The sequence below is a fragment of the Rhinatrema bivittatum genome, chromosome 12, assembly GCF_901001135.1.
Source record: "Rhinatrema bivittatum chromosome 12, aRhiBiv1.1, whole genome shotgun sequence".
Classification (NCBI taxonomy): Eukaryota; Metazoa; Chordata; class Amphibia; order Gymnophiona; family Rhinatrematidae; genus Rhinatrema; species Rhinatrema bivittatum.
This window is the reverse complement of record NC_042626.1, coordinates 49,725,402-49,742,233: the sequence shown is the minus strand read 5'-3', so window position 1 is coordinate 49,742,233 and position 16,832 is coordinate 49,725,402. Positions and strand designations below refer to the sequence as shown.

At 45.6% G+C, this 16,832-nt stretch overlaps 1 protein-coding gene across 5 annotated transcripts in view; it reads left to right on the top strand.

The window, feature by feature from the left end:
* The window catches only part of GHDC (GH3 domain containing), a 39,964-nt gene extending 30,452 nt beyond the window's left edge, over nucleotides 1–9,512 (top strand). For all 5 annotated transcript variants that reach the window (XM_029573164.1, XM_029573168.1, XM_029573166.1 and 2 more), the window contains exons 8-9: nucleotides 617–705; nucleotides 7,545–9,512. In XM_029573164.1, the coding sequence (XP_029429024.1) occupies nucleotides 617–705; nucleotides 7,545–7,754 (299 nt within the window). In that variant the 3' untranslated portion in view covers nucleotides 7,755–9,512. The remainder of the gene's footprint in view (nucleotides 1–616; nucleotides 706–7,544) is intronic.
* Nucleotides 9,513–16,832: the final 7,320 nt, after the last annotated feature.

The window sequence follows — 16,832 nt, the reverse complement described above, 5'->3', positions numbered from 1 at the left end:
GCATGCCAGCAGAATGTGTGACATTAACAGAATCTACATGAAGCGCAGCCATTTCTGATAACTTGCTAAAGGCATCTGCTCCTCTGCACAGAAACATGGCCTCGGGACCTCCAGACCCACCTCTGCTGTTGTCCCTTCCTGTTGTAATACCACAGACCCTACCTGATCTCCTGCTTTTATCCCCTCGCATTCCCCACACTAAAGGTTCTCCCTGTCTTTACCTCCAGTAGCTCTGCTGGAAGGCTGTTTTGTGCATCTGCCACCCTTTTTGATATCAAAGGCTGAAGGATATAAGTTTTTGAAGGGAAGGAAGGTGAAACGTTTAGATATGCAAATTTTTTCTAAAATAATCTGGTTAGTTTTTGAAATGAAGTTTTATATATGTTTGTGTATATTTTTGCTTAGTGCTTCAGTCCAAATTATTGTACAGGCAGATCATTCTTAAGCAGACCACACTTTTTCCACTGCAGAGGAACGAAAGGCCAGGCTGGCTAGGGCACGTCCTTCTGTGTGTAAGCAGCGTCTTTGAGATTTCTCTTTCTCTAGTAGGTCTCCCCACCACGCAGGGAGAAAATGGACCTGATTTTTTTTATTTTTTTTTCTTCTCACGTTGCAGGTCCTCTCTGCACCAGCTCAGATCCGCACTATGAGGTGTTTCTGGAGATAAGGGGGGTCCGAAACTTATCGGAAGACCAGCGCTATAAGGTGAGAGCCTGGGGTGGAGGTGGGGGAGAGGAGAAGGCTTCCTCTGGTCCTGGATGTTCTCACGAGCAAGAGAAGGGGCCCTCCAGAAGAACCAAAGCAGGAAGCGCGAGCAAGGAGGGATGCCAGTGACCCGGCTGCGGTACATGGGGATCTTATACTAGCTCAGTAGCAGGGTTTCTGCAAGTTGCAGGCTCATATCCTGCAGTTCTTCTTGCTAAAACAGCCTGAGGCCCTGCAGAGCAGTTTGAAATCTTTTGCACGGTTACATGGAAGTTTCTGAAGTATGTAATAATAGTAAAAGAGAGGCTGGCACCCTATTCTGATTAAAGAATGACCCCTTTGCTGAAAAACCATTTCGTACGTGAGGTACTTCAACCGTAGAGCCCGTAAGTGATGAGATGGATAGCAGGGCAGAGAGCCCTTGTGAGGCCAATAGTATCCCTTCTGCATGGTGCTGAGAGGTGAGGTCAGACTGCAGGCCCTGAGGGGTTGACTTGTTGGTAGGGACGCGGTGGGCTGAGACATTTTGCTCCACCGTCTCTGGATTATCAGGCCGACAGAGGAGGCAAGGAACTTGTGAAGGGGCCTTGGGGGGGGTGCAGCACTCAGAAAAGTGGCATGAGGGGGAAAGAACTAGGGAAAGGGCCAAAGGAGGAAGATGAGAGAAGGGAAGGGGAGAGGACAGGAAGGGTCACAGTGGGATGGCAAGATGAGCAGAACCAGACAAGGGGCTGCAGGGCGAGAGCACCCAGGGAGGAGCTGTGGCAGGAGGCAATGCACAGTTAACATTAGAAAGCATTTTTCAGTGAATATTTACACATTACAGATTCTGCAGTGCTATTATTTATTACTTTAGTTTTCTGTACGGTATTTCTATGCAGAAATTAAAGTGAAGCATGGGGCGGGAGTACATAAACTTTTTTGGAGATTGAAAAGGGGTTCACGTTCTCTCTTCCCCCTCCCCCCCCCCCCCACCGTTCCCCCCTGAAAAGATTGGGATATGCAGCACTGGCCTTTGTCCACTAGATGGAGCCTCAAGGTCAGTGTAGCCTGAATTAAACTCTGTGCCGCAGCTTGATATTTCTTTTTTTTTTTAATTTTTGAACCTGGCAGTTTCCTCCTGCTACTTCTGGGCCTTCTACCTCTGAATCAGAACTGGAGCCAGGATTTGGTACCATGTTCATAACTAGCCTGGGATTTTTCCCCCCTTTTTTAGTTTATCCCCTTCTAATTTACAGTGGCCCTCTCACAGCAGCGCCGTTCTCGGCTGAGGGCTGCGCACCAGAGATTCTTCTGCAATGCTGCATGTGTGACCTAGGTGATGCTGTTGTGTAATGACTGACTCTCTCCCCTCCCTGCAAGGGAGCAGCAGACCTGTGCCGGTTTAGTTTAATGATTTTTGCTTTATATCGCTGCCTTAGATGTGAAAAAGTGTTCAAGCAGGTACCAGGTATTAGTGGAGGATCTGTGCAAAGTAAATGTGTAGGCCGTGCAGCATTTAAGGCAGAAAATATAAATGATTAGCATCCACGTCTGCAGGTGTTTGGGAGGGGAGAAAGAAGGAATGAGAGACGGCAATGCTAGAGGGAGAAATTCCATAAACCAGCAACGTGTGTGTGGAGACATGCACATGATTATACGCATTTGCTATTCTGCTTTTTCCTACATACAATCAAAATAGAATTCCAGTTAGGTTTGCATTTATGGTGATTAGAGGAGTATAAAGATATGAGGTAGATTCACGTAATCTAGGATATAACAGCAGGAAAGTCAGGAAGCGTGCAAACCATTAAAAGTTTCTGACCCTAAAAAGCTTATACTCCTATGCTAAAGCTGAGCCTGGGGGACAGGGTAGAAGTGGGTAGGAGAGCAATGCTGGGTGAAGATGCACTGACTGAAGGCTTTGTAAAGAAGTGGAGGAGTTCAGCTTTAAGCATGAACTGTCTTTAACCATAAGGTCAGGGCCTGGGGGTCGTCATGCTTCAGGGTCTGTTTAAACAGCTTAAAATTATCTGAGGAGAAGAGACCCGGCTGTAGTGGTTTTATCTGGATCCCTTGCAAGGAAGCCTCATCACGGGCAAGCGTTACCAGTTCATCCAGCATTGTCTGTAATTACCTTCCAGGGCAGGGTAATACAATAACAGGACCTGTAATGGAAGCCAGGCAGACTGTGTGTAAATACATTCTAACTGGCTGGAGCCAGACGATTCTGTGCCACAGAGAGAATAAACATTAAAGTGACAGCTTGCAGCTAACTTGGGCACTGATAGGTAGGGTCCACTGACTGACTGGATGCAGCAGGGCCTCTGATTGATTAAAGAGCAATTTGGGGGAGGAAGGACACTTCCTGGCTCTTAATGCCTTGGTGGTGATAGAGGTAGGAACCCCTGTTTCTCCAGAGCATCAATATCAAATGCCAGATCATGGATATAGTTATCTACTTATACTATTATAAATAGTATAGGACTTTAAAACAGCTGAGCAACAATGTTTTATCACTCAATGCAAAATTATGCTCTAGAATTCATTGCCAGAGGATGTGGTGAAAGCCATTAGTGTAGTTGCATTTAAAAAATGTTTGTACAAGTTCCTGGCCAAAAAGTCCATAAACCATTATTAAGGCGAGTGCCAGAAATCCACTGCTTATCATTGGGATAAGCAGCATGCAGTCTATCTACCCTTTGGGATTCTACCAGGTACTTGACCTATACCGGCCACTGTTGGAAACAGGTTCCCTGTGTACGTAAGCGGATCAGTCCAGACTCCTGGGTTTTGACTCCCCTCCAGCGGATGGAGACAGAGGAGGTTTTGACAGGCTCTGCCTTATATGCCAAGGTGCCACCCACAGTCTGCCAGTATTACTCTGTCTCCAGCAGATGGTGGAGGTGCAGAACTCACAGTCTGTACTGGTTACTTATCGTGTAGTTCCTTGAGGGTGCAGGTGTCAGCTCTTGGTTGTTTATGCGGTACCATACAGGGGGGTAGCGTTGGCTGCGCATCCAGATGTCTCGCGTTTTCTTCGGGGAGCGATGAATTTACGTCCGCCGGTGAGACATCCTTGTCCGTCTTGGAACCTGAACTTAGTCCTCACAGCCTTGTGTGTGGCACCCTTTGAGCCTTTGGAAAGGGCAACGTTGAAAGACCTCACGTTGAAGGTGGTTTTTCTAGTGGCAATTTCCTCTGCCCGTAGAGTGTCCGAGCTTCAGGCATTATCTTGCAGGGAGCCCTTCTTAAGGATTTCAGATTCTGGAGTATCCTTGCGAACGGTTCCTTCCTTTCTTCCAAAGGTAGTTTCCTCTTTTCATTTGAATCAGTCGGTGGAGCTCCCGTCCTTTTTGGAACTGGACAAGTCGGATCCCCTTTCTAAGGACTTAAGAAAGTTGAATGTTCGCAGGGCTTTACTGCATTATTTGGAAGTTACCAACAGTTTTCGGGTCTCGGATCATCTCTTTGTGCTCTGGAGTGGCCCAAAACGGGGAAATATGGCGTCTAAGACCACGATAGCCCATTGGCTGAAAGAGGCTATAAGTTCAGCGTATTTGCTACGTGGTAGGCCCTTGCCAGTGGGACTTCGGGCACATTCTACCCGTTCTCGGGCGGAATGTCAACAGGTTTCGCCACAGGAAATTTGCAGAGCAGCTACATGGAAATCCTTGCATACCTTTGCGAGGCATTACAGGCTGTGGATGTCCAAGACCCAGAGGCCGGGAGGATTTAGAGAAGGTGTGCTGAGAGCAGGCCTCTCCGGATCCCATCCCAGGTAAGAAAAGCTCTGGTACATCCCAGGAGTCTGGACTGATCTGGGTACGTACAGGGAAAAGAAAATTGGTTCTTACCTGATCATTTTAATTCCAGTAGTACCACGGATCAGTCCAGAGTCTCAGCATTTGTTTACTTCTGGTCTGCAGATAAATCTTATTTACCCTATTTAATGGGGTTGGTTCACAGTTGGGGTTAGTGATCCAGTTTGAGTTTACAGTTCGTTATATAGTTAGTTTGGTTTTGAACCAAGGCAGAGTCTGTTAAAACTTTCTCTGTCTCCATCTGCTGGAGGGGAGGCAAAACCCAGGAGTCTGGACTGATCCGTGGTACTATAGGAACGAAAATTATCAGGTAAGAACCAATTTTCTTATCCTGGGCTTGATGGACCTTTGGTCTGACTCAGTATGGCAAGTCTTATGTTATTATGCCTTCTTCCATGCATTTTTTTTTTTTTAAGGGCTTCAAAGCCCTACAAACGCAAATTATTAGACTCTCATTGGACCAGAGAAAGTTAGGCAGCAGCCAATCAAAATGAGGGATGCCAGGCCTAGCCATCCTAGGCTCTTCCCATGAGATTTGGGGGGAACTGCCTGTGGTCAGAATCCTGGCTTGGGATTGGTCGCATGCCCCAGAAGCATTCGCATTCACAGACCATGTTTCAGCTCTTGAGCTCTGTCCAATAATGGTCTTGCAGGAGATTTCCCATTGGAAGAAAGCTGGTTTGGCAATTCCACGGTATCTTAATGCAAAATAAGTTCTCTATTATAGAAATGCCAAAACTAAAATGAGAAAAGCGGGCAAGTCAGTGGAGGTGGCTTTATGCGCAATGATTAAAAGTGAGAGTTTATTATCTGGAATTCTGTTTTATATCTGAGTCATGTCACCAGAGATCTCCTTGCTGGCTATGAGCTGTCTGTGAATGGCTAGGATCCCCATAGCAGCGGCGTTGAGTGCAGAAGCTGCTGGTAATGCCATTCCCAAATCAAGTGCTATGCTTCTCTGTTCATGCTGTCCCCCAGCGGCGATGGAAGTCAGCGTGTGAGCGAGACGCCATTGGATGCCTCCCTCCTCGGGCCTGTTCTCCCCACGGATTATATAGTTAGATTGGTTGAACACAGCCATGAAAGCCACAGAGTCATTCTTTCTGAGCTGTGGAAATTTGAGAGGAAACATTTTGTTTGCAGTGGTGTCCTTCAGGTAAGATGATCTCAGCAGATATGTTACACAGGTGGGAGAGGGCATCCTGGTAGGCAGGAGCATCGCAGCATTCTCCAGAGTTTCTGTATAGTTACTAAATACAGATGACAGTAGGGTATACCGAGGCACGGGGAGAAAACAGGAGCTGCCGAGGGCCCCTACGCTGTCATTTGCAGAGCCAGAACTAGAACAGGCACATTCTGGGAAAGCCCGAGGTGGGCCTGTAAGACTGAGTAGAGAAGAAGGAGCAATGTGTGGAGAGAGGTGAGAATAAAGCAGAAATGTTAAACCCACACTTCCGTATTTGCTGAAACAGGATTTGGGGAAGGCCTGCTCTGTGTTGGGAGTGGAGTAGATGTGACTGTTGTACTAGCAGAGCAGCATGTGGGTAATGATGTACTGTTGGATGGGATGATCCTAGGATGCAAAAGCAGCTCAGACGGGGCGTCTCCATTGAAGTACCTGTTCAGTAGAGCTTGGGAGACAGGCGTGTGATCTCTCTTTATAGAAGTGGTCACAGAGGAAGTTGAATGCTACAAATGATTTGTCTTCTCTCTGTAATGGTAAAACTAAAGGGTGTTCCACTGAACAGAGAGGCTAGGGAGCTATCTATAAGCCGGTGTGATGCAGGACCCAAGGTAGCACGGTTTTCACCAGAGGCAGATTGTCAAACACATTTGATTGAGTGGGTGGGCACTGGATGTGGTTTACTTGGATTTCAGCAAAGCTTTTGAGGCCGTCCCCATAGGAGGTTCAGATAAATTGGGGATGGGCCCCAAGGTATTGGAGTGGCTTAGCGGGGGCTGGTAAAAGGACTTCGCTCAGAGGAGAGAGAGAGGATTTGAGGAGTGCCTCAGGGACTCCGTCCTGGGTCTGGTTCTTTGTGAACGAGATTGTGGAAGGGTTAATAGGAAACGTTTCTGCCTCATTTGCAGGTAACACCAAAATCTTCAATAGAGTGGATATCTCTAAGGAATGACTGAATATTTTGGCAGTTAAGATTCAATACAAAAAAAAAAAGTGCAGCGCCATGTATTTTATTCCATACATGTACTTTAAATGCCAATAGGTATTCATGGTGCACAAGAACCAACCTTTTTTTCAGTGCAAGGAAATTGTAGAACAAAGCATCTCGATATGAGTCTCCAAGGTGATAGACTCGGGAACAATGACGGGGAAATATTATTTTTCACGGAAAGGCTGGGGGGATGCATGGAATGCCCTCCCAGAATGGGTGGTGGAAACTAAGACTGTATTGGCTCCCCAAGCCATGGGGACAGCCTAGGAGTCCCCTGAGCCAGAGGAGTGGTGTTGACCCTAACTGCAGTGGCATGGCTACATTGGGGTAACCTGCAGGGGGAGGCCGGATGTTCTGGACAATGGCGTCACTAGTTTTGGAATCCAGTTTATTAGAAAACTTGGTAGCCAGACGAGGGAGGGGACCTGTCTGTCGGATTTAGGGTTGGTCTTGTAAGAGTCATACATGAAGTCAACAAGACCTGACATAGCCTAGCGGTGGAGGTGGTGGAGGCTGGTATTTTTAACAGGTTCTAGACACGCTTGGGACTGATTATGGAGGGCGGTGATGTGAAAAGGGTTAAAAGATCAAGTAAGACAAGAAGAAGAGTGGGAAGGGGAGAGGGTGTTGGGTTGCATATGAGTATTGATCTGCTCTTCTACCTCAAGTGGAAACATTTTAACAGGGCAGCCTGGATAGGCCAATTTTTTTTTTAATCTTTTTTTTTTTTTTCCTGCCATCATTTGTTTCTGTGGTTGAAGCTGCTTGTAATAGTTCTGTGCTGTTACAGCCACGGCCTGGGACTTTGGGCCTTGCAGTAAACCTCCTGCTTTTTCTTTCTTTGTTCTTGTCATTTCTGCAGCTGGATCAGTGCCTCCAGGAAGCCTGCCCGACGTACAAGTCGTTCCGCTTTAAAGGGAGCATCGGGCCTGTCCGAGTGCACCTCGTCCAACCTCAGGCTTTCATGCAGCTCCGCGATTACATCAGGAGCAGTTCTGGTGCTTCCCAGATGGCCCGGGTCCTGAGGAGAAAGGAGGAAGCAGACTTTATCCAGAGAAAAGTAATTTCCTAAAGATTACAGGGAACCTGCACAGGAAAAATGTCTGTCTCCTTGCTGCCGTATTCCTATTGCCAGGGCAATCCATATTTAGTGCTTGGGAGGCATAGTGCATATATGATTAGAAGAATGAACAGATGTTCTTCTGTTGTTTGAGCAGCTGATGTCATCACTCTCTCCTTTCTGGGTTCCCAGAACCCCAGTCTACCATCCTTGGTGCTCCTCAAACAGCACTAGTCTGTCGGTGTGAGACATGGTCCCACCAGACTGTAACATCCTCAGTACTCTTAGAAATGGCCAGATGGAAACACGAGTGCCCTGTCCTGTCCTCAGTACTCCAGGAATAGCACTGGCATCACAGGGCGAGAGATGGTCATGGGAGACAGTGTAATGTCCTGAGTGCTCTAAAGGTGGCACTAGTGCCACAGTGGGAGATACAGTCACGGGAGAAGGCAAATGGAACATGCCTGTCGGGGCTCCAGAAACAGCTCTGGTGTGTCAGTGCAAGCAGGGTCGTAGGAGAACACAAAGGTTACTGTGCCAGTGCTGTGCGAGAGCGGTGCTTGGCACTAAGTTAAGGGGAGAGGGCAAGACTACAGAGAAAAATAGTACAGTGTAACTGCTAACTTCTGCCAAGTTTTGTTCTAAATTTATAGTATTTTTTTCCTGCTGCTATGGGCAGAAAAAGATTAAGCTGGTTATTCCTGCCCACTCTGCAAGGATATATCCCAGCAGACCATGTCTAGAGTATTGCTTTTTATCCCATTCTGCTTCTGCTGTTTTCATCCTTTAGTTCTCCTCCCTTCCAGGCAGATGGAAAAACAAGCTTCTACACCCAATCCGACACCCACTGGTTCCCCAGTACCCCCTTCTCACCTCCAAGCAGCCATTAAAACCACTGAGGCAACTGCCCAAACAACCAGCCGCCTAGGTCCCCGAGCCCTTGCTGGCCCGTGTTCAGCCACCACCAGCATTGACCCAGCTAGTGTGTGGGGACTTTAGCCTGGCTCCCACCATGCCCTGTGGTGCTGTTTTCTATAATCCACCCCTAGCTTTCTCCTTATCACCATGCTGGATCGTTATTGATCACCGCCAACCTACTGGTCCTGACCTGATTGATTTCTTAGGAGTTGAGGGTCAGGTGCTACCATCTCAGCTACCCCCAGCTGGGTCACCAGGTGTGCTCGACCTTTCAACCCTGGTTTAAACACTGCCTTCCATCTTTGATCCACGTGTGACCAGATTCCGTTACCCAGTACCAACATCCCCCCACCTCTGCTGATTTAGGCTCTGTCATCTCTTGCTTTGGTTCTTACAATCCCGTACCTGATTCAACAGCTAGAACCTCTTCCATTTCCCATCACAGAATTTTGTAACATTCATACATAACCAAAACTAACGAGGCTCATGTCCAAAAGCATCCAACCTCCCCATGTTCCTTGAGGGCTGGGTTGTAACCATAGTCTGTCCTGGCAGATTCGCTCAGCTGGAGTCCTGATGCGGCTGTACTGCCACTGTTAGAGTATTGGTGTCTATTATATGATGGTAGAGTATTGTACTGATAAAACAAAAACACCTACTCGAAACCCCTCCAGAAAAAAATATTTTAAAAAACTGAATGTAAGAGACTGTTGGAGAAAATGATGCAGCCTAGCACTATTTAATGTACTTCAGCCTCTTGTGTCTTAGATGTAATCGTAGGGCCCCACAAATGTGCACAAACGTTTTATGAAGAATTTAATTTTGCAATAAAAATGTTCATATCGCTTAGAACCGTTGAATTGCTGTTCTGTTTTTTTCTTAAGTACCACGTTTGCTTGGGACTACGGTTGTCTGCTCCACACTGTAGCCCTGACATGGACCCCGTGTTTTGAAAACACAGTTCTGCTGCAGGGGCCTTCAGAACAGGTTCGTCTCAGCAGCAGCCTTCCCGCAGAGCTCTCCAGGGCCCTTCCACATGCAAAATATGGCAACATTTCAATTTTAGAGTAACCAATCGGGCTACAGGAAAATGTTGACCTTCCAAATCCATTCAGTTAAGTAAACTACTAGACCCTTCAATGTCTTCATTCAGGCCCATTGGTTGGACTGCTCTTAAAGTGAAAAGCCAGAACCACTCCCGATTCCCATCCACGTTTCAGGATCGACAGGCCGATCCATAAAGGTATGGTGTCAGACAATCGGTGCTTGAGATATCTTTGTCCGTAAGCAACTGAGGTGTTAGATTAATTTTGTTCTGATAGTTCCAGCCAACATCAATTTTAAGGCATGGATATTGAATCAAATAACAGTCTGAGCAACGATGTCTCATAATCTTAAAATAAAAACCAGGATGCACCCAGGACTCTTTCGCCCCCCCCCCCCCCTCCCATCAAGACAAGGCTACATAAATCATGGTCAAGTGAACCAGCGGGGCTGCTTGTTCATCAGCTGCAATTAAATCTGAACAGACCACAGGTCCATGTCATTTTCCCTGTACTAGGAGATGCTGAAAAAGCTGTGTAATGATCTGTGTCACTGTCTCTTACTGAACTTAAGATATCGCCACTGCTCTATAAGAAGAAAGCTGTACACGTACCAACCCTGGCGCTTGACCTTCAGTGGCATTCGGTAAAAGACTGATGATTGGCAACCCCATGCTCTTAAAAAAAAATGCACAAAGGTAGGGTACCCTCTCCAATGATCTCGTGCTTGTATATGAAAATTGAACACATTCGAACATAATTGCTGTGGTAGTCCAGCCTTTAATGACAGCTGAGCAAATCGTTCTGCTCAAATAGTTTCTGATAGATGGAAGCACCACAGTTTGTGTTTATATATAGATATACAGATATTTATTTATTTATACAGAAATAGCAGAGCAATGCAAGCTCTGGATAAAACACACCATATATATATATATATATATATATATATATATATATATATATATATATCCCAATGGCCAGAGTATTGTATTGATACCTGGGTGAAGGGTATGTAGAGAGGGCATTAAGTGGAACGATATTCGTACAGGTTGCAAGAGTATTGGGCCAGGGTATAAGTAAGTGACGGGGTGGTTTTTTTACAGGCTAGTAGTTCCAGGAAGGAGACGTGTATTCTGTGTACGATGGAAATGTTCCCATACGTGATACATCCTGGTTTTCTTCTGAGTGACAAATCAGGGGCCCAGTGGGCCCCCTGTGTAGAGCAGGGAGCGAATATGCTCAGTAGTCAAAGCCTGACTTTAAAGGAGGCTCCCTCACCCAGGTCTCTACCTCAGCTAAACATGGAGAAAAGGACTCGATATTCATAGAGCGCGGTCATTTAATTGTCCTTGGCAATAGGTGCCAGCAGGGCTCCAAAGCCCTAGTCTAATAAGCGTTAGCCAGTTCATGCTTAGAAAGCATCTTGCACAACTCTATCTCTCTCATTAATCACCTCCAGTCTCTTTCTAGGTCACTTCCAGCAAACATTTCATTTCTCAGCTTGGAAAGAAAAACCTCTGGTCAGGATCTAATGCTTGTTCCTTTTTATTTTCAAGTTATTTCTCTCTCCCAGTGAGCTTTAGAGCCCGTGAGAGGTGCAGGTCTGACGGGCGTGGCAATCAGCTCCTTCATGTATACAGAAATAGCAGAGCAATGCAACACCCACAGGTACAGCTCTGGTCTGAAAGAGGGTGGTGCAGCAGTCCTGGCTGAAGGGAGTAAAGGAATAGGTCCCTGCTGCTGGCAGGGGGAGGAGATAAGAGCCTCCTAGGGGGGAGCGGACTGCACCGCTGGATGATTTTGTCTTGGAATATTCATGGGAAGATAGATGTTGCTGAATGAGTGGCTAAAGTTACCCTGGAAACGTTATCCACATAACTTTGCTGCTCGCCAGCTTATCGAATGTTGACCCTGGTTGTCTTCTGATATTTTATGGGGGTAGGGTTCATGTATATTTTTCTTTCTTGAGGTGGGGGATGGATCTTAGAGATCATTGTTGGAAAGGGAGGGGGAAGAGATCCCACAGAAGGATAGGGGATGGAGGAGAAGAGGAATCTGGGCACAGAGGGAGAAAAGGGAAGAGATGGGAGAGGAGAAAAAGGGGGTAACCTGTAATTGGGAGAGGGAGGGGAGCAGCTTGTGCTCTCATACCTTTCTTCACACCACCAATCCCTCCTCACAGCTGTCACCCTCATGCTGCTAAACCTGGATCGGAGAGTGAAGGGATGAGCGAGGTGGGCTGCCCCCTGGAATTCCAGGGGGAGGGCCTAGATTGTGTGACCCTTACAAGAGCCTTGGTTGTGATGAAATGGCACGTTGAGGTCCCAGGTACTGCATTAACAGATCAGTCCAATTCAAGTATAGAAAGGCCATGCTGGGGCAGACTGAGCTCCATGGAGCCCAGCATCCTGTCTCCGACAGGCGTCATCCCCAAATCCCAAAGAATAGATCACTTTCTTGTTACTTGCTCCCAGGGATAGCAATAGCTTTCATTAGTCTGCCCGGCTAATACTGATTTATGGGCTTGTCCAAACCTCTTTTTAACCCTACTATGCTAGATGCCTTGACTAGTCCTGTTGTGATATTAGAAGGTCATTAGGTGCCCATTTCCCTCATTGCAAGGATTGGTCACTTCCTGAGCCTGGATTCATCGTGCCTTGGCTGAACCAGGAAGCTTTTCCCCTGCAGGCAGTGGAGAATATCTCCTGCCTTTCTCCTATCCTTTCTCTGCTTTCTGTAATGCTGCATGAAGCAGCGATTGCCTTCCACATGGAAGAATTTGTGTGGTATGTATAATATTAATGACGAAGAAAGCTGGGGACATTCTTTAGCCATGAGTAGCTGAGGAGTGGCTTCCTTGCCTTCTGCCATGCCATCGCAGCTGGCGGATGCTGGTTTTAGAGTGCTTTCCCACTTCTGATCAGTTCGTTGCCGGGATTACTCGCCTTTGCAAAGTTCTGTGCAGGAAAATTAGGTATTTCCCTTCCCCAGAGGACTTACAATGTAAAAGGTGAGTTTTCAAAGGAGTTAGGCATGTAAATGGAATATATTATAGCAATTTTCAAAAGCCGTTTACCCACGATAAATGCACTTAACGTGGGTAAAACCTCTGGACAATTCAATGGTCCATATTGTAGCAATTTTCAAAAGCACATTTACATGGGTAAAGTGCATTTACAAATGTAAAACCCAATTTTAAGAGTGTAACTCCTTTTGAAAATGTATCCCCTATGTGTGCAATGTCTCCCCTTCCTTGTGATCCTGTTGAAAAAATCACTTTCAGCAGAGCGTTCAGTGCAGCCTTGATTCTTCCAAGAGTGGGATGATCTCTGTGCCCAAGTGTCAAGTGATATCCAGGGCTTGGTTTGGTTATATATACTCCTCAGCTCAGGTACTGTGAAAGATATTTTACATCAGACTGTAGTTCCATATCAAATACAATGGTATCAATACCATTCCTGGCAAGAGTCCATGACATGTAATCTAGGTATAACCTTTAAACAGCAGAACAAAAGAGCAAATGTTATTGTCTCTACCTGCTAATCTTTCTTTGTCATAATTTTCTTCATTCGATTTTCAAAATATTAGTAGCTTTTACAGGCAGTTTAAACTGGAAGATGTAGTAGGCCAGATTGACAAACTAAAGAGTAGCAAATCACCTGGACTGGATGGTATGCATCCTAGGGTACTGAAGGAACTAAAAAATTAAATTTCTGATGTATTAGTTAAAATTTGTAACCTATCATTAAAATCATCCATTGTACCTGAAGACTGGAGGGTGGCTAATGTAACGCCAATATTTTAAAAAGGCTCCAAGGGCAATCCGGGTAACTATAGACCAGTGAGCCTGACTTCAGTGCTGGGAAAAATAGTGGAAACTATTCTCAAGATCAAATCGTAGAGCATATAGAAAGACATGGTTTAATGGAACACAGTCAACATGGATTTACCCAAGGGAAGTCTTGCTTCATTTTTTTTGAAGGGTATAATAAACATGTGGATAAAGTTGAACCGGTAGATGTAGTGTATTTGGATTTTCAGAAGGCGTTTGACAAAGTCTCTCATGAGAGGTTTCTAAGAAAACTAAAAAGTCATGGGATAGGAGGCAATGTCCTTCCGTGGATTACAAACTGGTTAAAAGACAGGAAACAGAGAGTAGGATTAAATGGACAATTTTCTCAGTGGAAAAGGGTAAACAGTGGAGTACCTCAGCGATCTGTACTTGGACCGGTGCTTTTCAATAAATAAATAAATAAATAAATAAATAAATATGAATGATCTGGAAAGGAATATGATGAGTGAGGTTATCAAATTTGTGGATGATACAAAATTATTCAGAGTAGTTAAATCACAAGCGGCTTGTGATACATTACAGGAGGCCCTTGCAAGAGATTGGGCATCCACATGGCAGTTGAAATTTAATGTGGACAAGTGCAAGGTGTTGCATATAGGGAAAAATAACCCTTGCTGTAGTTACATGATGTTAGGTTCCATATTAGGAGCCACCACCCAGGAAAAAGATCTAGCCATCATCATGGATGATACTTTAAAATTGTTGGCTCAGTGTGCTGCAGCAGTCAAAAAAGCAAACAGAATGTTAGGAATTATTAGGAAGGGAATGGTTAATAAAACAGAAAATGTCATAATGCCTCTGTATTGCTCCATGGTGAGACTGCACCTTGAATACTGTGTACAATTCTGGTCTTCGCATCTCAAAAAAGATATTGTTGTGATGGAGAAGGTACAGAGAAGGGCAACCAAAATGCTAGAGGGGATTGAACAGCTCCCCTATGGGGAAAGGCTGAAGAGGTTAGTGCTGTTCAGCTTGGAGAAGAGACGGCTGCGGGGGGATATGATAGGGGTCTTTAAGATCATGAGAGGTCTTGAACGAGTAGATGTGAATCGGTTTTTTTACACTTTCGAATAATAGAAGGACTAGGGGGCATTCCATGAAGTTAGCAAGTAGCACATTTAAGACTAATCGGAGAAAATTCTTTTTCACTCAATGTACAATAAAGCTCTGGAATTTGTTGCCAGAGGAATGTGGTTAGTGCAGTTAGTGTAGGTTGGTTCAAAAAAGGTTTAGATAATGGACTTCTCCTCCAAGAACTTAACGGCTATTAATCAAGTTTCCTTAGGAAATAGCCACTGCTTTTAATTGCAGCAGTAGCATGGGTTCTTCTTAGTGTTTGGGTAATTGCAGGTTCTTGTGGCCTGGTTTGGCCTCTGTTGGAAACAGGATGCTGGGCTTGATGGACCCTTGGTCTGACCCAGCATGGCAATTTCTTATGTTCTCAGTTTGACCAGGGTCCAGACCGTTTAGGGTCCTCAATGTGGTTGGGTGGCATTACCCCGCTCCCTCCTTTCAAAAAAATAAAATGATTATACTGCTTCTCAGTCTTAGCCCGAAAGGACAACGCTCGGTTCATGATGACTCTGATGCTTCAACCAATAAAAACTATATGAACTTACCCATTTCTCCGAGACTGAGACCTACCACTGCTCTACTTTTTTGTGCTCATCTTGATTTTAATTTTCAGCCATGCAAGGAGCATGGCTTCCATTTGTATTACTCACGTTTATCTTTAAAATATGTTTATTTTTTATTTATGTCCATCTCTTTGATATACTTATGTAAGAATTGCGATTCATCAAGCCTAATAAATAACAACACTAAGTAAGCCTACAGCTCTACCTGCTGACTGGGCATTCCCAACCCGTGGGAATATCCCCAACATTTTGGCCGTTTTCCTTCCAATGCTCTACTAGCCACATCACTGACTCATGGCTAAGAGCCATCTTTGCTGCCTCCAGTCCTCTCTTAAAATAAATAAAGACGACTTGCCAAAGTTGATTCATTTTAAAGAAAGCCAACTTAGGCCTATACTTAGGTCTTTGTTATCTCCTCCTCTGGGATATACATTGGGCATTCTGCTACCCGTTAACAGGTTCTTTATTTCACTGCTTCTGCTCGAATGATAAGAGTCAAAGATTTTGGAAATCCTTCCAGCTGTTTCCCGTTACTAGGGGAGTATTGTGTTCAGATTTGACATCAGTATTTTCTTGGGTAACTTAGCTAATCCTAAGATTAATGAATATCTATCATTCCTTCTGCTGGCCATCCACATATGCAATCAATGTATGTTGGTCAAATGGACTGAGTCCCCTCTCCTCTCCCCCCCCCCCCCCCCCAAAAAAAAAAAGCCCCAAACCTTTGTTATAAGGGAAGAATAAAATGTTTGCGATGAGCAGAGATTTGAGATAGGTGAAGTAAATTCCTCTGCCATCTCTTTGCTAGGGAAAGCCAAGACCTCGTTAAGGCAAGAGTACGTGATGCTTATGTTTTGGGCCTGGTATATCCTGATGCTTTACGTGTGGCTCACCTGAATTATGGTATCGTATTAGCCTTGGGCGGGGGGCAGTCTGTAGAGTCCTGCATGGGGTGATTGCTAAAGGGTAGGTCATTCAGGGTTTTCCATTAAAATAAATAAATAAATGTATGTATGTATGTATGTATGTTTTCAGTGAATCTGGGTTGTCTGTGTATTTAGTGGTGGCAGACCAGAGGCCTGTGTGAGGTGAGTATGAGAAGCTAGAAGACGCATGGGGGGGCGCCATTGAGGAAGGGGATAGTCTTACACATAGGAAGAGGAAAGTGGGGTGGTTGGGGCACGAGGTCATTCGGGGGAACAAAGAAGGCAAGGGAAGCACCGAAAACTGCAGATGTCGGCAGAAGGAGAGGGGTAAGGCCTCTAAAAACATTCAGGAGGTGCGGAGGAAACCAAGTAATGTCGAACAGCACGCCAGCTCCCACTGGGACGACTGGAAGTGCTTCGAGGCTGATGTTTGTGGGTCACAGAGGACGTGCCGAGCTTTGCTCCATTGCAGGCAGGGATGTATAGAGCCAGCGAGAACTACAAGCCTGTACGTGTGAAGGGATAAAGCCAGGACTGGATCAGCCTGCCTTGCAGGAATGGAGCCAGCTGCCTGCTCTCTACGTGTATCTTCCTTGGGAGGTCAAGTAGCGTTGTTCTTTGATTGCACCTCACCTGAAGTATTTCGCTGTTGCGCGTTTCCGTCTTCTGGAAGCAGAAATCAAGCTACGCTGGGTGAGATACATCAGAGC